This window comes from Zonotrichia albicollis, chromosome 21, assembly GCF_047830755.1.
Source record: "Zonotrichia albicollis isolate bZonAlb1 chromosome 21, bZonAlb1.hap1, whole genome shotgun sequence".
Lineage (NCBI taxonomy): Eukaryota > Metazoa > Chordata > Aves > Passeriformes > Passerellidae > Zonotrichia > Zonotrichia albicollis.
Window position 1 is genome coordinate 6,178,721 of NC_133839.1, and position 26,878 is coordinate 6,205,598.

The window sequence follows — 26,878 nt, forward strand, 5'->3', positions numbered from 1 at the left end:
AAGGTCAATGATATAAATGCATTGAAACCACCAAAAAAAAAAATCCTGTTAACAGACCAATTGTGCCCATAAAAATCCAGAAATCTGAAAGAAAAGACCCACAGTTTAATACTTGCACAGTGAGAACTGAACTGGATTTTGAGTATCAGCCAAGAATTTCTTTTTGGGGGGAAGTGGGGAGAACGAGGGGGATGGGAAGAGGGAAACGTTTTGATGCAGCAACATCAATTACTCAACTCCACTTCAGATGATGATTAACCCCTGTGAGGCCAGCCAACGTTCAGCTCTCACAAAGAATTGATACAAATATCTGTTGGGATAAAACCAGACTCCCAGTAATCAAAGTCTCCTGCCAGCATTGGTTTCTAGCAGGTTTTTATGAATACACTCACTCTGGGGAGCGTGTAGGTGGTGTGTATCACCATCACATCATCCATCAACTTTACAGATGTTTCCTACTGATTAAAACCATCACCAGCATGTCAGGCACTGGCCAAAGGAGCAGGCAGTGACTGCTGGTCAGGGACAGCCACATCCAAGGCTTGGATCCAGCATGGAATGATGTGACCCCTGGGGACATGGCAGGTTTGGGACCCCCCAAGGCAGGAGCTGGTTCACCTGAGCACCCTCAGGGTCCCTGTTCTGCCTCAGGGGCTGGACTGAGACACAGCCACCCCAGACAGCAGCATTCCCACAGCCATGGGGCAGGGCAGTGTAAATAAAATATTGGGGCAGGAACAGCCTACACCCCAAATCATGTCTCATTTCCAGTCCCCACAGCTCCCTTGAATCCTCTCAAGGGGAAAGAGCCACAGGATCCCATCACTTGCCATGTGATTTGTGCTACTGGTGGCAACCAAATGTTCCCTGAGCTGGGATTTTAGACAGGATTGCAGCTTTACAGGTACAGAAGTGAAGGGGACACAGCAGAGACACCCTGGGCACTGATAGAGGACTGCAGGCAGTTTTGATCCACCTGAAGTGTCTGAGGAACAGGGAACACAGAGAACAGGGAACACAGAGCATCCTGCAGGCGATTTCCTGCCAGGTCTGGTGCCTGGGGAAGGACACAGTGAGGGGCTGGGCTTGGGAGCTGGGGCACTGCCCTCACTTTGCACAGGCTGCACAGGAACTCAAGGCCTCATCACAAAGGGAAAAAAGCATTAAAAGTGTGATCTGAGACAGAGCACAATGTGCAGTCACATCTGCAAGGGGTCCCCACTCCTCCTCCACACAAACATCTTGATTTTAGCAGGGACATGACAGGCACAAGATGGATGGGAGGATGAAGGACCATGGCCTTAGGGGCTGTTGGGAGACAAGCTGTGCACAGTTAATGGTCTGACAGAAACCCCTCAGTGAGCTCCAATCATTCCTCTTCTTCCTTTTCATTTTTTTCCCCCCATGGAGGAGCAATGGAGAAATTAATTTTGAATAATTTCCCATTCACCAGGAAAGCCCCAGTCAGAGCCCAGGAACTCCCTGGCCATGTCAGACCCAGCCTAAACAGCACAGCACCAAGCCCTTGTGCCTTTATTTTCAAAACATGTGAGATTGGTCAGATTTTGGGGCACAGGCAGAGAAGGAGGGAGCTCCCATGGGTCTCAAACCATGCAAAACCTACAACAAGAGTTTTTCCAAATGCATTTATTGTTTTCCCTTGAAGCCCAGAGCACACAGCACACCCTGCCCAGCTCAGCATCTCCCCAAGCAGCCCCAGGAGAGCTGGGCAGGGCCACACTGCCCTAAGAAAGAGGGAAGTGAGGGCTAAATCAGCCCTTCCCTGGCCATCTCCAGCTTCACCTGTCCCCTGGGGAAGCCCCAGTGACAGCAATGTCCCTCAGCTGTCCCAGCAGGGCACAGGGTGTCCCTGCACAGCCACAGTTCACAGCAGGCGCTGTGGGAATGAGGGAAATCGTGTTGAACCATGAGCATCTCTAAAACAAACCCCATGAAAAGGCTTTGTCACACTTTGATGGGATAAGACAAAAGGATTCTGTGCATGATTAGGAGGATTCAGAAGAGATGGCTCCAAAAATGGAGTGTTCCTCCAGGGAGTTGGGCTCCTTTAATGCTGATTTTCTGGGGTGTCTGACAACAGCCAGGGCAGGAATCTCTCTTACACCTTCCTGGGAAATGTGGAAAAGTTCACATTGAAAGCCAAATGCTCCAAGGTGGGAAAGCAATGCTGTTACCACTCAGAATAATCACAGAATCATTCAGGTGGAAAAGGCCTCCACAATCACTGAGTCCAACCTCTGATCATCCCCAGAGCCCTGAGTGCCATGTCCAGTCTGCTGAGCACCTTCAGGATGGGGACTCCACACCTCCCTGGGCAATGCTACACAACCTTTTCCATGAGAAATCCTTCCTGGTGCAGCTTGAGGCCACATCCTCTCATCCTGAGGGTACCAAGCACCCTCCCAACCCACGTGCTGGCTTTTCCGTCACTCAGTCATTGAATATCAGCACGTGGGGAAGGGGAGAGCAGGAAAAAGCCCCACATTGGGTTTCTCCTCCCCACTCCTCAGCCCTACCCAAAGCTTCTGGTGGCTGAGGTGGCTCTGTGGGAGAGCCAGTGGGGCCAGGGCCAAGCCCTGCAGCAGCCACCAGCTCTGAGCCCCTTTGTGGAGGGCACAAGAAGCAGAGCTTTATGGGGGCCAACACTGGCCCATTGTGTGCCACATTCCTCACTCGGTGCTGGGGCATGGCAGCTGCTCTGTAGGGCAGGAGCAGGGGCACTTCAACACTTCCCAGCTCTGAAAGGCCCCTCTGTAAATGTCAAAGGGCCACCTTGTCTGGCCACCGCCGCCTCCGCAGCCCCAGCTTCCCCAGGAGCCAGGCAAAGCCAGGAAAATCCAGCCAGGGCTCTGCAAAGCTGGGAATCTCCAGTCAGAGCTGTGGAAAGCTGGGAATCTCCAGCCAGGGCTCTGCAAAGCCACGAATTTCTAGGCTGGGCTGTGGAAAGCTGGGAATGTCCAGCCAGGGCTGTGCAAAGCCAGGAATCTCCAGGCAGGGCTCCGGAAAACCAGGAGGCTCTGGAAAGCCGGGAATCCCCAGATAGGGCTGTGGAAAGCCAGGAATCCCCAGATAGGGCTGTGGAAAGCCAGGAATGTCCAGCCAGGACTGTGGAAAGCTGGAAATGTTCAGCCAGGGCTATAGAAAGCTGGGAATCACCAACCAGGGCTGTGCAAAGCCAGGAATCTCCAGATAGGCCTGTGGAAAGCTGGGAATCTCCAGCCAGGGCTCTGGAAAACCAGGAGGCTCTGGAAAGCCAAGAATCCCCAGATAGGGCTGTGGAAAGCTGGGAATGTCCAGCCAGGACTGTGGAAAGCTGGAAATGTTCAGCCAGGGCTATAGAAAGCTGGGAATCTCCAGCTTTCCTGTGCAAAGCCAGGAATCTCCAACCAGGGCTCTGGAAAGACAGGAGGCTCTGGAACGCCAGGAATCTCCACTCAGGGCTCTGGAAAGCCAGGAATCTCCACTCAGGGTTCTGGAAAGCCAGGAATCTCCACTCAGGGTTCTGGAAAGCCAGGAGGCTCTGAAAAGCAGGGAATCTCCAACCAGGGCTGTGGAAAGCCAGGAATCTCCAAGCAGGGCTGTGCAAAGCCAGGAATGTCCAGGCTGTGCCCTCCAGGTGAGGTGCCCTTGAAGGAGGGGAGGGAGGCAATGGAAACTCCACACTGACCCTGCAGAGGGAGGCTGGATGGGATCCTGCACAGTTCCACCAGTTCCTCACTCACAGCAAAGTCTCGGCCTCAGCTGGTGGGTGCTGGATTCCCAGAGTAACCCTGGGGATCATGTGCAGGGAGCTAAAAGGACACATCAGTGGGGTGCCAGGGAATGGGGTGATCCCCACTGAACATCCACTGTGCCCAAAGGGGTCCCTCCATCCCCAGACCTCTGCTGGTGCCTCTGCTCAACAGCAGAAGACCCAGGGTACAAGCAGTGCCTGAAGCACACACTGGGCATCACCTCTCAATCAGAATTTAACCACAAAAGCTTAAAAAGTTGAGCCCATATTTCTTTTTGAGGCAGTCAGTGCTTACCAGAGCAGCAAAGTTTGCAACAGCCAACACAGGAATGGCAAAGCCTGCTGGAAAATCCCCAAAATAACAGGATTTCTGAGAAGCCATAATTACCATAGGGGAGATGATAACAATCCACCTCTCCCTGCTGCTGTGTCCAGTCACTCATTCATTTCCCATTCCTGCCTGCAACTGAATAAAAATGGGTTCAGGTGCCTTTACCTTCCTGTGGGAGGAGAGAGGAGGAGGAGAGCTAATCAGATATAAAGGATGTGAGAGGATGGAATAGGGGAGAGATTTAGATAATTAAACCATGCAGAAAAATAGGCTTTAACAGGGTATTCTTCTGCTTTTCTGACGTCCACATGTAATAATTTCCGCTACAAAACAAGATCTGTTCTCTGCACAGTGATGCTGACAAGGCATTACTGGGAGATAATGAGCCACCAGTTGTGCTCATCCAATCTATAAAAGGGACAGCAGTCTTTTTAAAGAGAAAAAAGGGGTTTGTCTGGTTTTGGGGGGGTTTTAAAGCACAAGTCCTTGAGGGCTTCAGCTCCCAAGGTCACATTTCCAAAGGGGAGCAGTGCCTGGTGTGATTTACTGGATTGCTGAAATACAGCAGGATGGAAAGAGATCCCACTCAAAAGAGACATTTCAGAAGTGTGATGACACTGTGCAGACAGAAAATGAAGATTTTATCTATGCAAAACAACAACTCCATCACTTCCCCCAAATAACCCCCGGGGTCTGGCATGGCCAGCAGCCCTGCAGGCTGGTGAAGCTCCACGAAAAGCTTGCATTTCAATGGACCTGCATTTCCTGACCACTGAAAAAAAAACACCAAATCCTGCCTCACATGAGGTCCAAGGTGTGTCCAGACTGTGCCACACCAGGCTGTCCCCCACAGTCTCTTTGCTCCTTCCCACATCCCACCAGCTCCCCAATCCCAGTGTGTGGCTCTCCCTGCCCAGCTCCCAAGGTCCCCCAGAACCCCCAGCCCTCAACAAAGGCCTCAACAAAGCACTTTGTCCAGGCTCTTGCAAATCCCCACGAGCTGGGGTCACAGGATCAGCCTCTCCACACAGAATGCCACCACAAAGGCAGCACACAGGGATGGCCCCTGCCCTCCCTGCTCCAGGGCACAGCCATGCCCAGGGACACTCTGCCTTCACTCCTTTTAACGTGAACACAAAGCCTGAGGTCCCCTGGAGGGGGCAAAGCATCTTTGTATTAACACTTGGGTATTTTTATGTGTGAGTTATCATTTTTTCTCCTTTTTTCCACTGGAAATGAGTGACAGGAGCTCTCTCTCACATGAGTTATGCCCAGCCTGCAGCACAAACCATGCAGGAATTGGGATCACAGGGCTGTCTGTGCAGCTGCTGGGTCAGCAAAGCAGCAGAGCACTGCACCCTTGGGCATGGAGTCTCAGCCCACAGCAACCAAAGGAGACCAGACATCACCTTCAAGCTATCTGCTGGAGTTCTGCTTCCCACTGCCCTTCTACTTGCAGAGAAACTGAGGCACAGGCAGAGGGAGCAACTTAAACTGATCCACACCCCCCAGTTTAACAGGCATCTGTTTGCTCTAGGGACAGTGGCAGCATATGTGCATGATTAGTTTAGAGATTTTTAAGGGAACTGGAAAAACCTAACCCAGTTTAGATGGCTAACCTGGGTTTAGGTAAACCACGTGGCAAAGCTGTGTCAGGGGAGGTTCAGGATGGATACCAGGAAAAGGTTCCTCCCCCAGAGGGTGCTGAGCACTGGAAAAGGCTCCCCAGGGAATGGTCCCAGCCCCAAGGCTGCCACAGCTCCAGGAATGGTTGGGCTACACTCTAAGGCACAAGGAGGGATTGTTGGGGTGTCTGTGCAGGATTATCCTTGTGGGTCCCTTCCAGCTCAGAACATTCTGTGATTCTGTGATCCCTAAAACCCACAGCAGCCACAGCTCTCCCCTTGTTCCCTGGCACCGCTGCATCACTTCTCTTCCCTAGAACCAGGACAAAAAACAAAACCCCCCAGAAAAACAGGGAATTGAGGGCTGAACCCTCCTGCCAGGCAGCAGCATCTCTCAGCAGCATCTCTGCTTCACAGCTCCACTCCCTGCTCACATCCCAAACCCACAGGAGCACCCACGCAGGGCCAGCTGCTCGTGGGCTAAACATGCTGCCCCCAGAGCTTCAGGGAAGGGAGAGCCACTCACACCCCCGTGCTGGGCTGGGAAAAGTTGGGATAAACACTCAAAGGAGGTGTTTAAATCCAGGCCAGCCCTACTGCAGATGAGCTGGGTCACACTGGGCTGCCCTGGGCCATGTCTGCTGTGCCACATGGGGATGGGCAGTGCTGCCAGCAAGGTAAAAATAACCAAAAACTGCAGAGTCATCTGCCATCTCCTGCTCCTCAGGAGGGGGATGCTGCCTCATCCAGGCTGGTTGGTGCTGCCTGCAGTCCTGGCCCTTCACACCCCACAGCCAGGTTTGCATGGAGAATTATCTCAGGGTGTGTTTGAAGAGCTGAGCCTGCACAGCTCCTCACACCAGGGCATGAGGGCTGCAGAACCAAAGGCTCCTCACACAAACATCCTTCCCTCTCCCTGCTCATCCCAGCTCTGTGTGCTGGCTCAGCTGGGGACACTTTGGGTGCCAGAGGGTGCAGAGGGCCAGAAACACCATGAGAAGCCCCAGTGCTGCCCTGGCTACTGAGACTGGAGACCACCAACGCCAGCCTGCTCCTGCTGCCTCTGCCTGGCTCCCTGCCCAGCCTTAGGGAGCCAGAGATGAGAGCTCAGGCACAGGACTGCTGCTCACAGGAAGGAAAAAAGGGAAAAGAATTGCACAGGGGAGATGTGGGCTGGCCAGCCATGGTGACCTTCCCCAGCAGCACTGATCACTCTCACAGGGGAGATGTGGGCTGGGCATGGTGACCTGGGCATGGTGACCTTCTCCAACAGCACTGATCACTCCCACAGGGGAGATGTGGGCTGGGCATGGTGACCTGGGCATGGGGACCTTCTCCAGCAGCACTGATCACTTCCACTCCCCACCAGGCTGGGAGGCTCCGCTTTCCTCAGAGGACACAGCACAGCCTTCAACTCAAGGGCTCCAAAAGACAGTGAGAAATGTAGTTCCTGGCTGGGGCTGCATCCCCACTGCCAGGCACCCTCCCCACTTGTCCCTGTCCCCAGAGCAGGCACACAGCCCTGCCAGCCCTCATGTGCACCCACATGAGTCACCGTCCTCATTCTCCACCACTCTGACCTTGACCATGGCCCTTGAAACTTCAGCTTCTCTCCCCACCCTTCCTCCATGGACTGTGAACACTTCCAGGCCACAGCTATCTTTAGCAAGCATCTGCACCGCATCCAACCCAAAGAAATGTGATTTTTTTCTGAGGTTTCTAGGCGTTAACCACAGCAGGGACAATTCCCTCCCCTCTCCAAGATGTGTCAGCCCTCCCTGAGCAGCCCACGGCTCCATCCAGCCCCTCAGCTTGAGCCACACACAGCTTTTCATCTAACAAAAAAACCACCCAAACCAGAGCACAGAAATGCTCTGCCATCCCACAGGGGGATCTGTGTGGATCTTCCTAGATAATCAAATTTAAAGCACCACCAAAACAGAGCTTTGATTAGCAGCCATGGAGCCCATTCATAGCGACAGCATGTCAGGTCAATGTTCACTCCCAAAATCAACTCTGCGCCTCAGGAAAGGGATTTTTTTTAATTTTTGTTTGATGGTCTGCATTTGAGGTCTGGTTAACAAACAGGGCACTTGGGTTGCCATCTGGCCAGCCCAAGAGCATGCTGAGAAATAATACAAATAATCATCATATGGTGGTGCTGTATTTAAAAGGCACTTTTACAAAAGCCTGGGAGAGCTGACTGAAACCTAAGAGGGATCTTTGTGTGCCCTGAGGGCTCGGCCTTTGGGCACTCTGCCCCTCCAATCAGGAACCCTTAGAAAGGGTCAGAGTCCAAAATCTCTGCTGCTGTTCCACCCAGAGCCCCACTGGAACAGCCATGGCTCTCCTCTGAAGCCTCACTCAGGAATTCGCTTGTGCAAGTCGAGCTGGGCTGGTGCTTTATTAAATAAATAAATTGTACAACTTACAGGATTTTCCATGTCAACAAAACAGTAGCTGGTTGCTGGTATTGGGCAATGCCTGCGTGCCTCATCCCTGAGCAGAGACTGCCTGAGGGACACTGCTGCTCCTCCAGCGACTGCTCAGCAGCCACCCAGGGCTGCCAGCAGAGAGCCAAAATTCCCTTCCTGCATTCACACACCCATTGCCCTGCAATGCATGGGAGGTTCTCCTACCCATCAGCCAGATCCCCCCATCCCTGGTGCTTGCCCCCAGCCCTGCCAGCTGCAGCAGGAGCTGTGCCCAGCCCTGGTGCCCACTCTGACACTACAGGAGCAAGGGGAGCACCTGCCCTGCTGCCCTTTGTGTCCCACTCCATTTTCCCACACACATCACTACAACAGCCCTTCTGATGCCCCCAGCCCTGCAACACAGACAACTGACCTATTTTTCTCTTTTTAAACACCCAGAGGTCATCTCTGTCTGCAGCAAACCCCTGTGGGGCGGGAAGGGAAACAGAGTGACCTCTGTTAGCAACATCCCCCTCCCCAAATCTCCCTGCACGTCTTGCCCTGTGCTGTCTCTTCTGAATGGCTGAGAATGAGCATCTCCCCCATCCCTCCAGGCTGTGAAATGGTGCTGAGGAGAGGCTGGGGAGTCCCTGCTGTTTCTGGCTCCACACAGATGGCTCCAGCTCCACCTCATTCTCCTTCACAACTCAGAGCATCTCACCTGAAGCTCCCAAGGGCGTTCCTTGGCTCGCCCCATGTAGTGAGACATGGGGAGACACCAGACATGTCCATGCTTCACCCACTGCCCAGCAACTCACAGCTGGGGTAAGAACACTCCCCTCCAGTTAACCCAGTTACTCCATTTCCCCTCCTCTCCCAGTTCCCAAGGATTTGCCCCATCTGCCTTTCTGCCCAATTCACCTTTCCAATAGATCTGACCACAATCACACTTTCAATTCTGTGGCAAACCCTGATGCTTCCAGGCACATCTTCCCATACCTGAAACAGCCACTAAAAAAAAAAAAAAAAAGGTGATAAAACTTCATACTTCCCACCCTCAAGAATCACCTCTTTTAGTAAGAAGGTCACTTTCCTCAACTGGAGAGCTACTTTTAAGCACTGAATTGTCAGAGCTTATGCAAGCAGAAAAATGCAACACTGAAACAAAAAGGAAGGACATCAACAGAGGGTTTGGTCGTTTGGGAAAAGATAATGTATAAAATAATTACAGGCAGCATGTCCCTGCAGAGCATTCTGACTCAGCCCCTGTCCTGGCAGGGACCTGCAGGTGTTCAACACACGCTGAGCCCAGACCCAGCCCTAGAAGACAAAAAGGCAGCCTGGGAAGGCTGGAAGTTGCTGCAGGGTGGTTGCTGAGCTCTCCTCCAAGGAGAGACTTTGCAATTGCTGTCCCCATGAGCACAAGGTGCAGAGCCAGTGGGTCAGGCTGCTGATGGTGTGATCCTGCAGGAACAGAGAACCCCCAGCTCAGGCACTGCCTCTGATGGCTGACAGATCACTGCCTGGAAAATCATTGCGTGCCAGCTTTCACAAGGCAAGATGTGAGGGTGGCTGAGGTGAAATGAAGAGGAACACATTCATTATACAAGAGCTCCAGCATCAGCTCTGGTGCCTGTAAACACCAGGCAAGGCAGGAGCTGACTCTGCTCTCGGGCTGCCGCTTCCACCCCAGTGCTCAGCGAGGGCAGAGCACAAAGCTGTGCCTGCCTCTGGCATAAAACCCATCCCTTTGGAAAAGAACCCCTCCACAGACCCCAGCCCCTGCTCCCTTCCCAGCTCAGGATTGAGGGCAGCCTCACTAAGGGATGCACAAGGCACTGGGAGAGGTTCTGCTTCCATGCGACTCCAAAACACAAGTCAGCTCCCTTGGGGGCTGCCAGGGCTTTTGCCACAACCACAGATATTTTCATAATTCAGCTCTTGAATGAGGAAGAACAATCTTCATGAATTTTTATAAGACCAGCTTCCCTCCTGCTTATTTTTTTTCCTTTTAAACACCAGCAGAGACAACAAGACCCACTCCTGCCCAAAACCCAAACCACCCCAAATCCCAACGCTTTGTGTGCAGAACCGTGGGTTACTCACTGGTCACACTGCTCACTGGTGGCTCCAGCAGGGCTGCAGCTGCAGGGCTGGCACTGCTGGCCTCCCAGCTGGGGGAAGAAGCCGTGGGCACAGCTGTGGCAGCCTGGCCCCGTGTAGCCAGGCAGGCAGTGGCACTGCCCCGTGGTCAGGTTGCATCCGGCGCTGCCCACCGAGCTGCAGTTGCACAGATCTCCTGCAAGGAAAGAGAAACAGAGGCATGGAACCACAGAACTGCAGAATGGCTTGGGTTGGAAGGGGCCTTAAAGCCCATTTCATTCCAAACTCCTGCTGTGGGCTGGGACAGCTTCCAGGCTGCTCCAAGCCATGTCCAACCTGGCCTTGGACACCTCCAGGGATGCAGCAACCACAGCTGCTCTGGGCACCCTGTGCCAGGGTATTGTAGCCATGGTATTTTCTGAAAAATCCTTTCCTTAGGATTTTTTCTCCTGAGAAGCTGAGAGGCCTCAGGAACAAAATGTAAACATTGATTATCTGCTGCTGTGGAATGCAACAGGTGCATCTGTGATTGGTCTCATGTGCTTGTTTCTCATTAATGGCCAATCACAGCCCAGCTGCCCAGACTGTCTCAGTCAGTCACAAGCCTTTGTTATCATTCCTTTTCCATTCTTAGCCAGCCTTCTGATGAAATCCTTTCTTCTATTCTTTTAGTATAGTTTTAATATAATATTTCATAAAATAATAAATCAAGCCTTCTGAAACATGGAGTCAGATCCTCATCTCTTCCCTCATCCTAAGACCCCTGTGAACACCATCACAGGGCATCACCACTCCTTCTGAATACCCCCATCACCACTTTAAGGATGATTTTTGCTTTAAAATGTTGAGATGATGGACAAAAACCACATTGGGAGCGCCCTGGGGTTTGAAACACCACAGCTCATGCTTGAAATCTCTCCAAGGAAGAGCTACAAGATTATGGGTACAGCTATCTAAAATTTATCTATATATAGCTGTAAACAATGTCTTTATGTACATACACACACTTAGCCACCCTCTGACTCCAGGAGCTGACAAGCAATAAGTGTGTAATATCAGGATAAAATCAGCAACAGGTTGCAAAGTCATTAATTCTGAGATCCTCCACTCCACACCACCGGAACAGCCCTGGTACCACAGAACAAACTCTGACAGGACAAACTGGCAGCAGCATCTCCCACTCCTGAAGAAGGGAAGAATCCCCACAAATCTGCCCTCAGGGGAGCACCAAGTGCATGAAAACTCTTCTTCAAAAGCTGTGGTAGAGCTGGAGGCAGAACAGGGACCTCCACCACCTAAAGCAGACCACCCTCAGTCCTGTGGTGAGAGGGGATGGCTCTGGGGACCCAAACATTGTCTTTGGGGACACTATTATTTCTAGGGGTGCTGGAAAGCATGCACTGAACAGCTGCTTTTTTAGGAGAGAAGCAAATCTTTTGATCAAGTGATGAATTCCCAGTCCCCCCACACGTTATTTCTTGTAATACTTTAAAGCCCCAAATGCACTGAAGAGAACAAATTCTCCCTGGCAATTTGTTTCTGCCAAGAGCTTTATCTCTGTTCTTTCACTGCAAAATATTTAGTGCCTTAATAATTTAAAGTCTTCTTCTGCCAAGACTGAATTATAAACAAGGATTATTTGCAGAAATAGTGCATAAAGTATCAGGGGCTTTACACAACTGCTGGTGTTTGTTATTGCCTGAGAAGAGTCAGTATTCAGGGCACTTTAGGGAGATAGGAGAGGCCAGGTCCTCATCCCAAGAAAACTTGACTTAAAGCTCATTTTCTTGTCATCCCTGTTCTTCTAGCACACAAAGAACTGTGAGTTATTTAGCTTTATTACTGCACCACAGGATCTCCACAGAAGCCATGTTGTCCCTATACACCTGTGAAATTGCACCTAAATTTTCTTCAATCCAAACTATCAGATAGGACAAACACCTTAAGATCCAATTATCCACTTCAGCAGCCACTTCACATAATGAACTAAATTCCCAGCTCAATTATCCAAGCAGAACCATATCGATTTGGGCACTTGGGTTTCTCTCTCCCACCACAGCAGAAACCACAGAAACTTGAGCAAAAGCGCTCTGGAGTTTGTCAAACATGCATCAAAACAAGTTTCCCTTTCAGAACTCAATATGTGGTACCATTGGACCTGCTAGACTTGATCAGTGGAAGAAAATGAGCATTGTGTCCATTCTAATGGCATGGGAGGCACTGACAGGGCAGGTCCCACACAGGGGGATGAGCAGCTCCATGTGGAGACCACCCCTGTGCTCCATCAAAGCCAGAGCCACCATCCTGACACTCCAGGTGGATGGCTGGATGGACAGGGCAGTGCTTGAGGATGGTTCCCATCAGCACCATGGAGCTCTGCCCCATCACTTTGGATGGCAGTACCTTGAACTTGAACTTGACTTTGTAGCACCCACTGCTTTCCATCCAATGCTCCTGCCCATCAAAATTGCCCCAGTTCAGGTCAGGCTCTGCCTGAGCTGCCAAATTCAACAGCAGCACAGCCACCACTGCAATGCTGTGCCCCAGGAGAGTGAGAAATGCTGCAATAATCCAAAATAACACTGGCAAAACACCTTTTGCTTGGTGGAGCCTGGTTCTGCTAGTGATGGGGACAGCAGCTGTGAAATCACCCCAGGTGTGTGCTAAGGCACAGCTCAACAGATCCACAAGTTGTCTCCCAAAAGGGTCAATTCCTTGAAGACCCCACCTCTCCCATGACCCCAGAGACCTTTGGGAAGGGATGGTGGTCCCAGGTAGGGGAGCAGCATCCCACAGGGTCCCTGCCCACCCCAAATGCATCCAGCCCTGCTCCCACATGGATGCAGCCCCAAAACACCCCAGAGCTCTGTGGCTGGGCAGGGGAGGAGATTCAGGCAGCAGCACTGGAATCTGAGCTCCATCCAGGACAAGGGCTGCACAAGGATGTAGCAGGCTATGGAAAGCTGAGGGCTGATTTTAAGGACACTTTGTTGTCCCCCCAGCAGCCGGGTGGCAGAAGGTGAGAATGGTCCTGAGCCAGACCAGGAACTGATAACAAACATCTGCCCTGGGCTCTGGGAACACAGCAAAGAGGATGAGCACTACAGAGGAAAATCAGGGAACACTGTCCTGGCTTCTGGCCAGAGCCTGGGTTTTAGGAGCCTTTGTTCAGTTTTCTCAGGCTGGTGTTTTGCTTTTGAAGATAACCTTCAAAAATACCTCACTGAGAGCTTTTGAGAAGGCAAAGGAATGAAGAGGGTGGATGGGCCCCAGGATGTCCCACTCCAGACTGCACAGTCATGGTGGGAGGGTTGTGCTGAGGCTGGGATAACACCACCAGCAAGGGAGCCAAGGGCAAACACCTCTCAGGGGTGAGGCACTGGTCCAAGCTCTGACTCCTCTCAGTTTGCTGTCCTGACTCATCCTTGCTGTGCCTCAGTTTCCCCATCTCAGGGTGTTCCCCTGCCCCCCAGGGCCTCCCAGCCCTGCTCGTCTCTGCCTGTTCCCCATTGCTAAACCACCAAGGTTCCCTTCCTTCCCGACAAAGCACCACACTACAGCTCAGAGCACTTGGTTATCACAGATAAAACCCACCACCTCTGCTCATGAAGGGACTGACAGGCTTTAATTCATTAACAGCATAAGGATGTTTTGAGGTCCAAGAATAGAGGCACCATAAAAAACCAAACACCTCTCCCTCCATTCAGGAACAATACTTCACCTTCACTTGGAGAAAGGTGGAGTGGAAGGAAAGGTTCCTCATTTGGGAAGCAAGGGGCACACTGCTGTGTGAAGACAGATTTAATATTCAATTTCAGTTAGCCCCAAACTAAAATCAATTAATTTTTAGTATGCAAAAGCCATAAGTTAGCAATAAGCTGGGGAATAGATGTTTTATGTTGTATTGGGTCCACACCATGTAAACAGCACTGGCACAACCAAGAACCTCCAGGTCTGAGGGTGCCCTGTGACCCCTCAGTGGGGCCACCTCAAATTCCATCCTCCCCTAACAGAGATCTCAGCCTCCAAATCCCATCCCAATGCAAACCCCAACTCTGCAAAGCCCAGCAAACACCCCAGCCTGTGCCAGATCCATCAACCCCCCACATCCCTTCATCTCCCATCCCCTCCTAGTAATTAACCAGGGCTGGTTCTGATGGAAAAATCCTTCCTCAAATTACTTCCTTCACATCCTTTCAGCTTTGCAGTGTTTTAAGTTTTCACACATTTTATAAGCACCATTCCTCCTCCTTTCCAAGCCACTTAATGAATGAATAATTTAGAAAACAGGTGAAATATTTACAAAGGGTAAAGAAGCCAACACTGCGAAAGGCACGAAGGTCTCTGTGAAACCACATTAACTGGGGACATCCTGAACCAGAGCAGGTCCTGAATGAGCTCAGCTGCTCCCTGGGAGCCAGCCTGGAAAACCCAAGGTGCACATTTTGATTATAAGAACATGCAGCTGTAAGCTGTGGAGGCCCACAGATGCTATTTATTGTCCTGCTGCAAAGGCATCCCCAAGGAGACAGACATTTTCTGTTCTCCAGAATAGATGAAAGGGAAAAAAAAAACCAAAATCATTGCTAACCTGGAGGTACTGTTGGGTTTTTGGGAGCCAGAGGTGCAGCCCCAGTTTGGCACCTGCAGCTCTGAAGCCAACACAGCCCAGTAAGAACCTCACCCCCCAAATATTCCCCAGATATCCTAAAGGATTTAAACCACTGCACACAACAGCATCCCATCCCTGGAAAGGCTTTGTTTTTATATTAATTTAGCAGTTTTCCCTCTTCCCCAGACTTCATTTCCAAATTCAAGCCCTACCTTCTCTTCCATTTCCCCTTCTCAATCCCTCTGCAGGCACCACTCCTGACAAGACAGGAATAAAGGGATCAGGCAGCAGGTTTAAAAATCTATCCTAAGTCATTTCCTTTCCCCTTGTAATTAAATTGTGGAACTCATTGTCAGGGGACGTTCTGGCTGCCAGAAATACCTGTGGCTTCAAAGCAGGACTGGAAAAGCTCACAGAGGACAGGTCCACTGGTGGCTGTTAAACACAGGGATCTGGAGGAAGCATCCTGATGGGAAAGGCTCTGAAACTCTGTCCAGAACAGTCAGGATCATGCCCTGTCCTCTTGGCATCCTCTTCTGGCCTTTCTTGGGTGGGTGAAGCTCTGCTCTGAGCCAGCCTGGCAGTTCTATTTTCTCCTTGTTTGCACTGCTCCAGTTCTTCCCCCAAACACACAAATCCCCCTTAAAGAGTTAGGCACTGCTCTTTGCACTGGGAATTTCTCCTCACTACAGCCAAAGGCACAGCTGTGCTGCACCACTGCTCTGTCTCTCTCCTTGCCTCCCAACAGGTTCTTTCCCTTCCCCCTGAGAAAACATTTCATCCCCTCAGCACAATGCACTGATGTGCCAAACCTCCCCACAATGGGATGAGGGTCAGGACAGTGGGATGGTGACAGTAGGCATGAGCCAGCCGTCAAAAGGGAAGGTCCCATCCTACCCAGACCTTGTCAAACAATTCCCTGAGCTCCAGCCCATCCCTTCCATGTCTCTGATGCACCACAGTGTGGTCCAGTCTGCCCTGGACTGGAATTTGGGTTCAGCTCCATCACTCCTCATGTGGATGCAACTCTACCGATACTCTGAGTGCAGGAGCTGTTATCTCAGTGCTTTGCCCTCCAGCCTTTCCCCACAGCTGCAGCCGATCTGCGAGGGCACAGCCTGGCTGAGCTCTCCCCCAAGGGAGCTGGGGAACATCTGCCATGGGCTAAGAGCTCCTGCAGGAACAGCCCAGAGAGGAGCTGGTGCACTGCAGCTTCCCAAAGAGAGGAGTTCTGCCAAATCCCAGAACTCATTCCCATCCAGACAGCACTCAGCACAAAATGAGAGTCAACTCTTGCATCATGAAGGTGCACTCAAGTGCTCAGACCTGTAATTTACTCTCACTTCAGGCTACAATGCAAAGCCAAAATGGTAGGAAGAGTATCTCTGCCTATCCCCCAAAAAGTTTATATACACACAGGAGTGTCTTCTGTTATTCTGCACCACTTTGTTAGTGAGTGCCACATCCTGGGCACTCACAGCCTCCATCAAGCTCCAGGCTCTGCACAGTCAGGTGCTGATGGTGAAGGGAACTTCATTCACATTAATGCTGTTAAGAGTGTTGGAGTCGCTTGTGTTGTTCCATAAAAGGCTTTTACAGGTCAACAAGGGGGAAAAGACAACAATTTCTCAATTCATATACATCACTTGTAACGTCATTAGAAGATTAAACACATCTGTTGAGGAATACTGTATCAGATTAAATCACTCACTGATCACTTGGAAAGCAGCACAAAGCCAAGGTCCCGACTTTGGGGTCACCAGCAGCTGTACAAGCATTTTTATCAGCCTGGAGCAGACAGGTTTGGGGCTTCAGCCAAACTCCAGCTCAGCCTCTGCCTTTCCAAAGGGATGGAGATCACCCCTCACCAGAGCTCACACCCCTCCTGCCTCCCCAGCCATGAACAAACCTGAACCCTGAGACCCTCCCCAAAGGCAGAGGCTGCTCAGTCTCTGGGACTGCTTATTTCTAGTCCTCCCCTGCACCTGCACGTGGTTTCTGAGCAGTTCCCGAAAGCTCCTCCACACAGAGCAATTTTGTTGCTTTTTCCTCCTTTTTGATGCTAAACAAGTCAGCAACCTGTGCAGAGAGCTTTGAACCTGCTCGTTCCCCAGTAAAGCTGCATCAAAAGTCAGACTCACAGGTGTAAAGCTGTCTTGGGAGACTAAAGGATAAAACCCTGTAAACATCGGGGGGGAAAAAAAAAAAAGAAAAATATGGATTTTGATTAACTCAGTATTCCTCCTGCACTGGGAGATCCCCAGCTCACAGCTCTGCTGGAGCACAACACCTGAGGAGCTCCCATGGATGGGACAAGGAGATGTAAGGAGAACAGGAGGGGTCCTGGAGTCATTAAGATCCAGGTAACAGGGCAGGAAAGCTGTGCAGGGGGGATTACACAGCTGCAGCTGAGGAATTATTCATTCCTATAGAACAATAAGTTTCCACAGGCAGACAAACCCTCCGGGGTCTCTTACGAAGCAGACTGTGCACAAAGAGGAATGTGGCCCTAAAATGTTTATGATACAAGAAACTACAGTAACTTCAAACAGACCAAATACATACTTGAGGATTAAAACCTCCACAGTTTAAAAAAAAAAAAAAAATGAATCCAAGCCTTTTAATTAATTTAAAAATAGTTTTGTTGGCGTTCTACTTTAGTTGATTAAATTTTCCCCGCTAATATTTCCACAAACGTCTGCAACCCTATAAATATTCCATGTTTCTGTTTGAAAATCTCTGTATTTTTTACCACCCAGTGTGTGACACAGCCAGCCCAACGCCGGGTTTAGAGATAAACAGGGTGAAAACTGACTTTGGCAGAGCACACAGAACCCTGGCAGCTCATCCCCTCCTGACAGATACTCTTGCGTGGCACCTCGCAGGAAACTGAATTGTTTTGTCAGCAAAATGCTTTCACTGGATGATCAAGACACCTCACACGGGATGGGAATTTATGAGCAGATTCCAATTTTAGTCTCTATCGACCATGGCCCAGCAGAGCAGGGGATTATGAGGAGCTGCATGAATAATATGAACTATAATCATCTGCTGAAGGCTCTGCGTGCTCTGATTCCTGCAAAAAGTAATTAAACTCCCAAACTTTGCTCGGTGCTTCGGGGAGCTGCAACTAATGAATGAACACGTTAATTTATGGGAGATTTAAGGCTCTTCAGAGAAAACCCTGAGCAGGAACCATCCTTCCAAGGAGCCATCCTTCCACCATCCTAGTGTTTGGGCTGTGAAGTTGTGCTGTGTGAATAACCAGCAAGAAAACTGAGATGAGCTCGGGTAACACCCCTTGATGACATCCTACCCCAGAGACTCCTCCGGGCAAGACCAGGGAGAACAGAGTCAAACCTTTTGTTTGAGTAACAGCTGGGTTTGCTGAGAAGCAAAACTTTCTTTTGCTGCTGCTGGTGGATCCAGGCAGGGGCAGGAGCAGCAGCACAGGCACCCCACACTCCAGGGATGCAGCAGAGCAGGGATTCTGTCCAGCCTGCAGGGGATGGATCTGCCCAGAGGCAGGAGCTGCAACTAATGCATGAACATGTTAATTTATGGGAGATTTAAGGCTCTGCAGAGAAAACCCTGAGCAGGAACCATCCTTCCAAGTGTTTGTGTTTGGGCTGAGCAGGAACCATCCTTCCAAGTGCCCTCCCAACCATCCTTCCAAACCCTGAGCAGGAACCATCGTTCCAAGTGTTTGTAAGGTTGTGCTGTGTGAATAACCAGCAAGAAAACAGAGATGAGCTCGGGTAACACCCCTTGATGACATCCTACCCTTCCCAGCAGGGCCCTCAGAGACTCCTCTGAGCAAGACCAGGGAGAACAGGGTCAAACCTTTTAGCTGGGTTTGCTGCTCATTGCTGAGAAGCAAAACTTTCAGTTCTTGCTCTGCTGGCAGATCCAAGCAGGGGCAGGAGCAGCAGCACAGCCACCCCACACTGCCAGGGATGCAGCAGAGCAGGGATTCTGTCCAGCTTGCAGGGGATAGATCTGCCCAGAGGCAGCTCCTGCCTGCATGTTTGCCTGACACCATTCAGCTACTTTAAACCAAAACCCATTGCTTCAAGGCATGCAGCCTTCCAGAGCATTCTGCCCTCCAGATACAACAGATCCTCCTCTCCCAAGTCAGTGCAATCAACTCCTGATGCTCCTAGTGTATGGATGTGACCTCCAAGCTCCTCCTTCCAGAGCCAGCCTGGGGCTGAGCACCCACAGAACACCCAAGCCAAGAGCTCTGTGGGTGCTGCTGAGCAGGGTTTGTCATCCCCAGCCATGGCTCACACTGCCTGGGAGAAGAAAAGGGAATGGCCAAGTCCAGGCTGCTGGAAAGCCATTTTCTGCTGAGTTCAGAAATCCCAGAGTAGGTGCTGACACATCTGCTGCAGTGCCCTCAGCTGCTGAAGGGTGAGGACAGTGACAGCCTCCCTCTCCCATGCAGGTACACCATGGACAAGCTGCAGGGCTGGGGTCTCTTGGGAGGTTCCCAGGGAGGTGGCAAACACACACATGGCTGATCTCACTGCAAAACACAGTGCTGTTTTTGTTGTGAAGCCATAACTCCATTTCTTTACACCAGGTGTAACCAGCTCCTCACTGGTGCATGGAGGGAGCTGCAGCTTTGCCTCTCTGACCTTGGGCAGAGCCACCAAAGCTCAGCCCAGCCTGGGATGAACGTGGTCAGAAGTCATCCTTCCTTTCTCCTTCACTTACAGCACTCTTACACTGGGAGGGAAGACAAAACAAAAGCAAGGAGAAGCCAACAGCAACAGCACAACCCATAATTGAGTATAAAAATGCTTGGAGGGGAAATGCTGAGCAGAGGCAGAGGAGTGCTCTGCAGGTCCTGGAAGGAGGAGCACCCCACAGCCACAGCACCCCACCTTGTCCTGGGAATGGTCTTCACCTTTAGGGACAGACAGCACAAGCATCAGGCCCAGTTTTCTCTCCAAGCTTGCAGGAATTATTTTTAAATGCTCTAATCATTCCCCAGGCTGAGAGATGCACTCCAAGGGAGACTCTGGACACCCACAGGAGGGAGGAGATGGAGCAAGGAGGGGTCACACTGCTGTGAGATGAAATGCTCACCACACAGGGAAGGGGCTCATCGTTCATGGCTTGGCACACAGACAGCAAGAGGCATTTTCACAACTTTTTTTAACCTTTTTTTTTAATGAGAAAGAAAAGGAAGACTTGCTTTGGAGGGTTTCAGGCTATTTTATGTCTTAAGCCTGTGGTGAAAATCTGGAATGAAAACTTTCATCAGTGACTCCAGCAGGTGCCCAGGGCAGTTCCTTTCAAGATTCAGCTCCTCCAGCCAAGCAGCAAAGGGACAGACCCGTTAACAAAGGCACCTTTTATCCACAGTGTTAATAAACACTAACTGAAAGTGTTAATAAAAAGAAACTTTCCAGAGCCTGAGCTATGACCCCAGTTTGTCTCAGCTCTTTGCATTTTCAAGCTTGGAGATGAAGCAAAACCCAGCAAATCCCAGGATTCATTCCCAATACACATCCCTAATTCTTCTCTACTCTAAACAAACATATTGAAATGCAGACTTTTATTCATCACATGCAGCAAAGTATCTTTGTTCCTCTCTCCCTCACTTTAAAGGCCATGCAGAGGAAGGGAGACAAGAGAAGAAAACCCTTTGACAGCCTGCAGCCAGCAAGTCCTGCTCCTCTCACTGCTCCCAAGCTTGGTTCCAAGTGTAATAAAGGTGTTTTGTCTCCTTGCTTAATAAGTGGAATTACCATAGCAGAAAGCCCAGCGGGGAAAGGGATAGCACAGAGCATGAGTAATCACAACTGGTTTGGGGCAGGTTTTGCCATTTGGGTCCTGTTTCAAAGTTATGATGACATAGTGCTATGGGCTGGTTTGGAGTTACCACAACTCCTGCCAGACAAGGAGTTGTAAGTTACAACGTGAGCTGCTGGGACAGAGCAAGGAAAATGTCATCTGAGCTGGGAAGAGAAGTTTCCTGCTCCTTACATTTTATTCCCTTATTTTATAATGCAGCCTTGCACTTGTCCTGCTGTACTTTGCACAGTGATGCCTTTAACTCCAGCTCAGAGCAAGGGACTTAAATTCCCACATTCAGAACTTGTTTCACACCTTTGTTCTCAGCCAGCACCTGCCAAACTGGGTCGTAGACAATGCAGCCAGACAAAATTTGCTGGCAAATCCATGGAGGAGAAGCCAAGCTTTCAAAGAGGGAACTGATATGGGTCAGAACACGTCATGGAAAAAGACACCTGGATGGAGAAAGTCATCACTTATCACTGGAAACAGGGGACTGCAGCAGATCCAGTATCATCTGCAGAGGGGAGCAGCCAGCATGGCGCAGCTCAGCTGTACTGCAGAACTTCTTCCTGCAGCCATGGCATGAATTTAAAAAGCATAAATCCCTTCTGCACTGAGAGAGGGGCAGAGCCCTCCTGCCAGCCCCTGCCTCCCCTCACCTCTGCTTGGAGTCCCAAGCCCTGCAGCACATGGATGACTCCACTCAGGGCTGAGTATCAGCTTTTCTTTCCCCTCTCCTGAGTCACTGTGGATGGACACTGCAGCTCCATCTGTCCCAGCTCCTGCCTCAGCCACGAGGTATTTATTACCTGTATGTATTTCCAGCAATAGCTCTCCTACCAAAGGGAAATGTTTCCATTAAACAGCACAAGTTCAGCAACCACAAACAAACAGTAACTTAAAGCCTAAGCCAATTCTCTGAAACCTCCACAATAAATACCAGGTCATTCAGGGAAGTACAACAGACAACAGCCCTGTGCCACAGAACACCCAAATCCTCTGTAAATAGGCAAAAGCCTTAAAAGTGTGATGGGAAGGATCACAAAACCTTTAAAAGTGTGATGGGAAGGATGGAGGCAGCCCTGTGCAGCACTCCCACCTCACCCACAGCTCAGGCACTGAGCTGAGACCAAGCCTGAGCCAAGATGCTGAAAGCAAAGCAGTGATTTACAGAGCCAGAGCTGAGCCCTCCAGCATCACACCAAGGGGAATTACCCTCAGCAACAGCAGCACACTCAGTCTGGGCCTGGCAAAACCAAGCCTGATCCCAAAGCCTGACCTTTGAGCCAAAGAAATGCTCCAAACCACAGAGCTTCCTCTGCAGCCAATGGTCAGCTAGGAGAGGTTTGTTGACATTTCTATCTTGACCATTTCCTCATTTCTGAGGGCTTCATAATGACTGTTTTGGCATTGCAGGAGGAGGAGCAGTGCCTTCTCTTCCACCAGCCCTGCTGTCAGAAAGAAACAAGGTGAAAGGAGGATCTGAGCCCCACCTGCAAAGAGGCACCCAAAATCCTACAGAACCAGGGAGCTGCCAGTGCCTGACACAGCCCTGAGACTCTGCTCTGACAGGGCCAACACTGCACCCACTGAAAATATAAATGTAACACCTGGAATTACTGACATAGAGGTGGGAGAGGCACCAGCTCTGAGGCAAAGTTCCTGTAGAAAGTTCATGTACATCCTGAGAGTGGACACAGGGGATCCTCTCAGAGGGACCACAAAACCATGAGTGGTGAAGCAGAGAGGAGAGCAGAAATTCTCCAGTCCCTGAACTTGAACTCACCATCCCCACATCTCCTGGAAAGTTTTTAAGGTGTCTGTAAACCAAAAAATCCCCTGCCACCAAACTGAGGTGCTGGGGGAAGGCTCTCTCCTGTCATCACTCCATCCATCCCATGAGCTCACTGCTTTCCACAGGGAAATCAGTACCACCCCTGTAACTGACTGTCCCTTCAGAGACTGGTCCATTTGTTGTTTATCTTTCATTTTAAATGGATCAGACATGTACAAAAAGCCTCTCTTGAAAAGGAACAAGCAAGATGTGAAAAGGATGGGAAGATCCAACTGCCAGGTGTCAGCACTAATCCACGTCAAAGGGCACACTGTCAACAACTCACTGGGAACTTCCAGGAGGAAGAAAACACTCAGAATAAAACACTTCAGACCAGATAAATGTTTGTCATTCATTATATGGAGTCAAACTTGGATTTCTCAACAGCACAGCCAAGACAAAGCAAGCAAATTAAGGAGAGAACATCCTTTGCAGGGAGCTCCATGCCAGGCATGCAGCCTGCCCTTGAAGGCAGCAAGGCTGGAGGCAGGGGAAGGCTCTGTTTGCCTTTCTCCAATAACAGGTATTTAGTTCTCTACGTCACTTTGCTTTATCATGGCCTGAAACCTGGCCCAGCACCCAGCTCCACCTCCCCATCTGCTCCCTGTGCCAGCTGGCCCTGTGGCCCAGGGGATGCTGAGCCAGCCATGGGGATGTCACACAGCCCAGCAGCTCCCCAGACCCAAACTGGGCACCCCCAGACCCAAACTGGGAACTCTCCTCCTTGAGAACATCCATGTCACAGTGAGATTTACCCTGCTGGAAAACCCCACAGGGCAGACCTGAATGGGACATGGATGTTCACAGGGAGCGGAGTGCTGGAGCACCCATGGTCAAGTGAGGTGGGGAGCTGGAAAATATTGCAAATTCCCCACTAGATCCTTCCTCAAGTGTTGGGACTGGGAAAAAACATGGCAAATTCCCCTCTAGATCCTTCCTCAAGTATTGGGACTGGGAAAAAAAACATGGCAAATTCCCCTCTAGATCCTTCCTCAAGTGTTGGGGCTGGGAAAAAAAACATGGCAAATTCCCCCTCAGATCCTTCCTCAAGTGTTGGGGCTGGGGAAAAACATGGTGAATTCCTCCTAAATCCTTCCTCAAGTGTTGGGACTGGGGAAAACATGGCAAATTCCCCTCTAGATCCTTCCTCAATTATTGCAACTGGGAAAAAACATGGTGAATTCCTCATTGATCCTTCCTCAAATGTTGGGACTGGGGAAAAACATGGCAAATTCCTCCTAGATCCTTCCTTAAGTGTTGGGACTGGGAAAAACATGGCAAATTCCCCACTAGATCCTTCCTTAAGCTTTGGGACTGGGAAAAAACATGGCCAATCCCCCTCTAGATCCTTCCTCAAGTGTTGGGACTGGGAAAAACATGGCAAATTCCCCCTCAGATCCTTCCTCAAGTGTTAGGACTGGGAAAAACATGGCAAATTCCCCCTCAGATCCTTCCTCAAGTATTGGATCTGGGAAAAAACATGGCAAATTCCCCCTCAGATCCTTCCTCAAGTATTGGATCTGGGAAAAAACATGGCAAATTCCCCCTCAGATCCTTCCTCAAGTGCTGGGACTGGGAAAAAACATGGCAAATTCCTCCTTGGATCCTTCCTTAAGTGCTGGGACTGAGCAATCCCTCCTCCTGCCCCCCAGGCACTGCCAGCTGGGGCATTCTGCAAGCTCCTGTCCCTTCCCCAGCCAGGAATGCTCCAAACCTGTGGCACGGTGAATTTGTGGGTGTCTCTGCCCCATTATTCACCCATCTGGTATTGAGATGGGTTTGAGGAGGCAGCTGGGTTTGTAGGGAAAAAATTCCCAAAATTCTGCCAGCTCCCTCAGAGCCCAACAGGGTGCATTCATCCTGGTTTTTTCCCCAAATAACTGCTCAAATGAGCATGTCTATTTTGGGGCAGAGAAAGAACACCCCAAAACCCAATCTATCAAGTTTGCTTTGGGATAAAAGGCAAGACCTTCAGCTAGCAGAAAAAAAGACACACACACATATATATATATATATATATATATATATATATATATGTTATACATATACCTATACATTTTTTTAAATAGAGGGAATGAAAATGGAATCATTGAAGTTTTCAAAGCCCAAGGAGCTTTGAAAAATTTGGAGGGAAGGAACAGAGCATCAAGTTTAAACTGTTTTCAATGGAAAAGCCCATTAAAGGAAAAGGGATCTTTTGCAGAAAGATTTATGTTTTGCTGATTTTGACAAAAAGGACTGTTCAGAGGAAGGGAAGAAAAGCTTTCATTTGAAGGTTTTGAGCATTGCTTTTGCACCTTTACATGAAAGCATCCTCACAAACCTGTTATTGCTGGAACACAGCGTGCCCAGGGAGAAGGCAGATGTGACCACGTGCAGGTGAGGGCAGGGCTTTGGAGACAACTCCTGCCTGTGCCATGAAAATGAGCAGTTATTACAAAAGAAAGGAGAAAAAAATACATATTTAACAAATCATCAACTTCCTTCCCTTCCACCAGGCCCCTGGGAAGGGGAAATGCTGATCCTCCAGCTCACAGATGGAACAAGCTCCTGGTTTGCACCCCATGAGCCACATCCAGTGCTGGGGGTGGATTTTGGAGGCGGCACGAAGGGCACGAGCCTCCCTCCTGCACTGCACATGCCAGGGGGTGTTGGATGGGATGGAGCAGCAGCTGTGCCCACAGAGCCCTCCCCAGGCACGGCCACATTCACACTGCAGGGGAGGAAGCTGTGGGTTGAGCACACACATCCCTGGCAATTAAAGTCATCTTCTTAATTTCAACCAGTCCCAGCCATCCTGTGACAAGGCACAGAAAATATTAATTACATTCCTGACATTTTAGACTGGTTTTGTTCTCATTCAGGTGTTGCTTGACCCGAGTCCCATTCAGTGACAGTCACAGTCTCACTCAGCAACTGCACAGAAGGATTGAGCATCACCTAAAATGTTGTTTTCCCACCTTGTATCCTCTCAAAATTTCCCACAACTGCACACAGAGGGATGAATTTAGAGTAATGTCACCAACAAAGTGCTCAAATTAATAGCAATAAAGTGTAAGTGCTCCTTGTGGCAGGCAGAGCCCTGCTGGGGAAAACGACCTGTGAAAGCTGGAAAAGCAGCCCACGATGAGACCACTGGGAGGGAAAAAGAAGGCAACAAAACAAACAGTCCATTTCAATCTCCTTCTCATAAAGAGCCAAAACGAACCCAGGAACACATCAGAGAAGAATCATTTAGCACAGATCAAACAGGAGAACCAGCATATTAAAAATACACGCAGCATTAATCAGCTACACAGAGTTATGTGCCATCATTTCCATAAATAATACAGGATCAAAGCAGCCCAAGCAGCACTATCAGTTAATATAGTCAGCCAGTCAGTCAAAATAGAGTAAAGCTGCCTGAAAACTGTGGCTGTGTAATTTGCCAGGAATAAAGCAGATTCATCTGAGAAGTGGCATGACCAGTTAAACGGGTAAAGGTTACCAGCAGCCTCGTCATTAGAGGGAGGCGATGCCACAAAGGAGGGAAAAAAAACCAAAAAAAGAATGAGAGGTTAATGCAGCCTCAACAAATTATTTAAAAAATAACCTAACAACCTGGGGAATACCAATATATCTTGTTTAGAGGTAACCCCAAGGTGTGGGGACTGACCCTGCTGGGAGCATCCCCAGTGGTTGAGCCATGGGGTGCAGCCACCAGAGCCCCTTCCCCAGGGTTGGGCAGTGCCCCCTTTGCCCAGGAAAAACCTCCCTGCTGTAAAACCATCCTGCCTGCTGAGGGTGAAGGCTCAGCACCAAGAGCCTTTAAACACCCACCCATCCATGCATAGAAAATGCCTGTGTCATTAGGCCTTTAGCTGAAAGGCTGCAGAGCCATTTAGCTGCCCAGATTTTTAAAACAGGCATGTGGAGCAGAGCTATAAATAGCAGGGATGCTTGCCTCGTCATGTTTCTGGGGGCTTGTTTATAAGAACAAGGGGCAACTGAATTAAAAATGGTTAAAAAAGAAATGCCTTGGCTTCTCTGCTTTAAAGCCAAGTTGCCGGAAGAATAAAACCTTCAAGGTTTTTTGTTTTTTTTCTTTTTCCAGGCAAAAAGCAAACGCCCATCGCTCATGCTCAGACTCTGAATTGGTTACATTTACAAGGCAAATTTAATTCATACAGCAGGTGTTCAGAAATATAAAAAAAAAAGAAAAATCCTCCTTTAAGCAGCGCAAGACCAAGCTAAGGCTTTGCATTAGTTCATGCAGCTCCGGGGAAGCTCCTCATTCACTGAAATAAGACCTGTGTGTGTGAATGAGGAGCAGAGATCTCCAAAATCTCTTCTAGAACTGGGGTAGAAAGCCCTGAAGGGCTGGGGCAGAGCTGCTGGGGGCAGCAGCATGGCATCCC

At 49.9% G+C, this 26,878-nt stretch overlaps 1 protein-coding gene across 1 annotated transcript in view; it reads right to left on the minus strand.

Annotated features, from left to right (window-relative positions):
• The window catches only part of MEGF9 (multiple EGF like domains 9), a 46,234-nt gene that overhangs the window by 11,817 nt on the left and 7,539 nt on the right, over positions 1-26,878 (minus strand). The window contains exon 2 of the mRNA XM_074556642.1: positions 10,231-10,423. Within this exon, the coding sequence (XP_074412743.1) occupies positions 10,231-10,423 (193 nt within the window). The remainder of the gene's footprint in view (positions 1-10,230; positions 10,424-26,878) is intronic.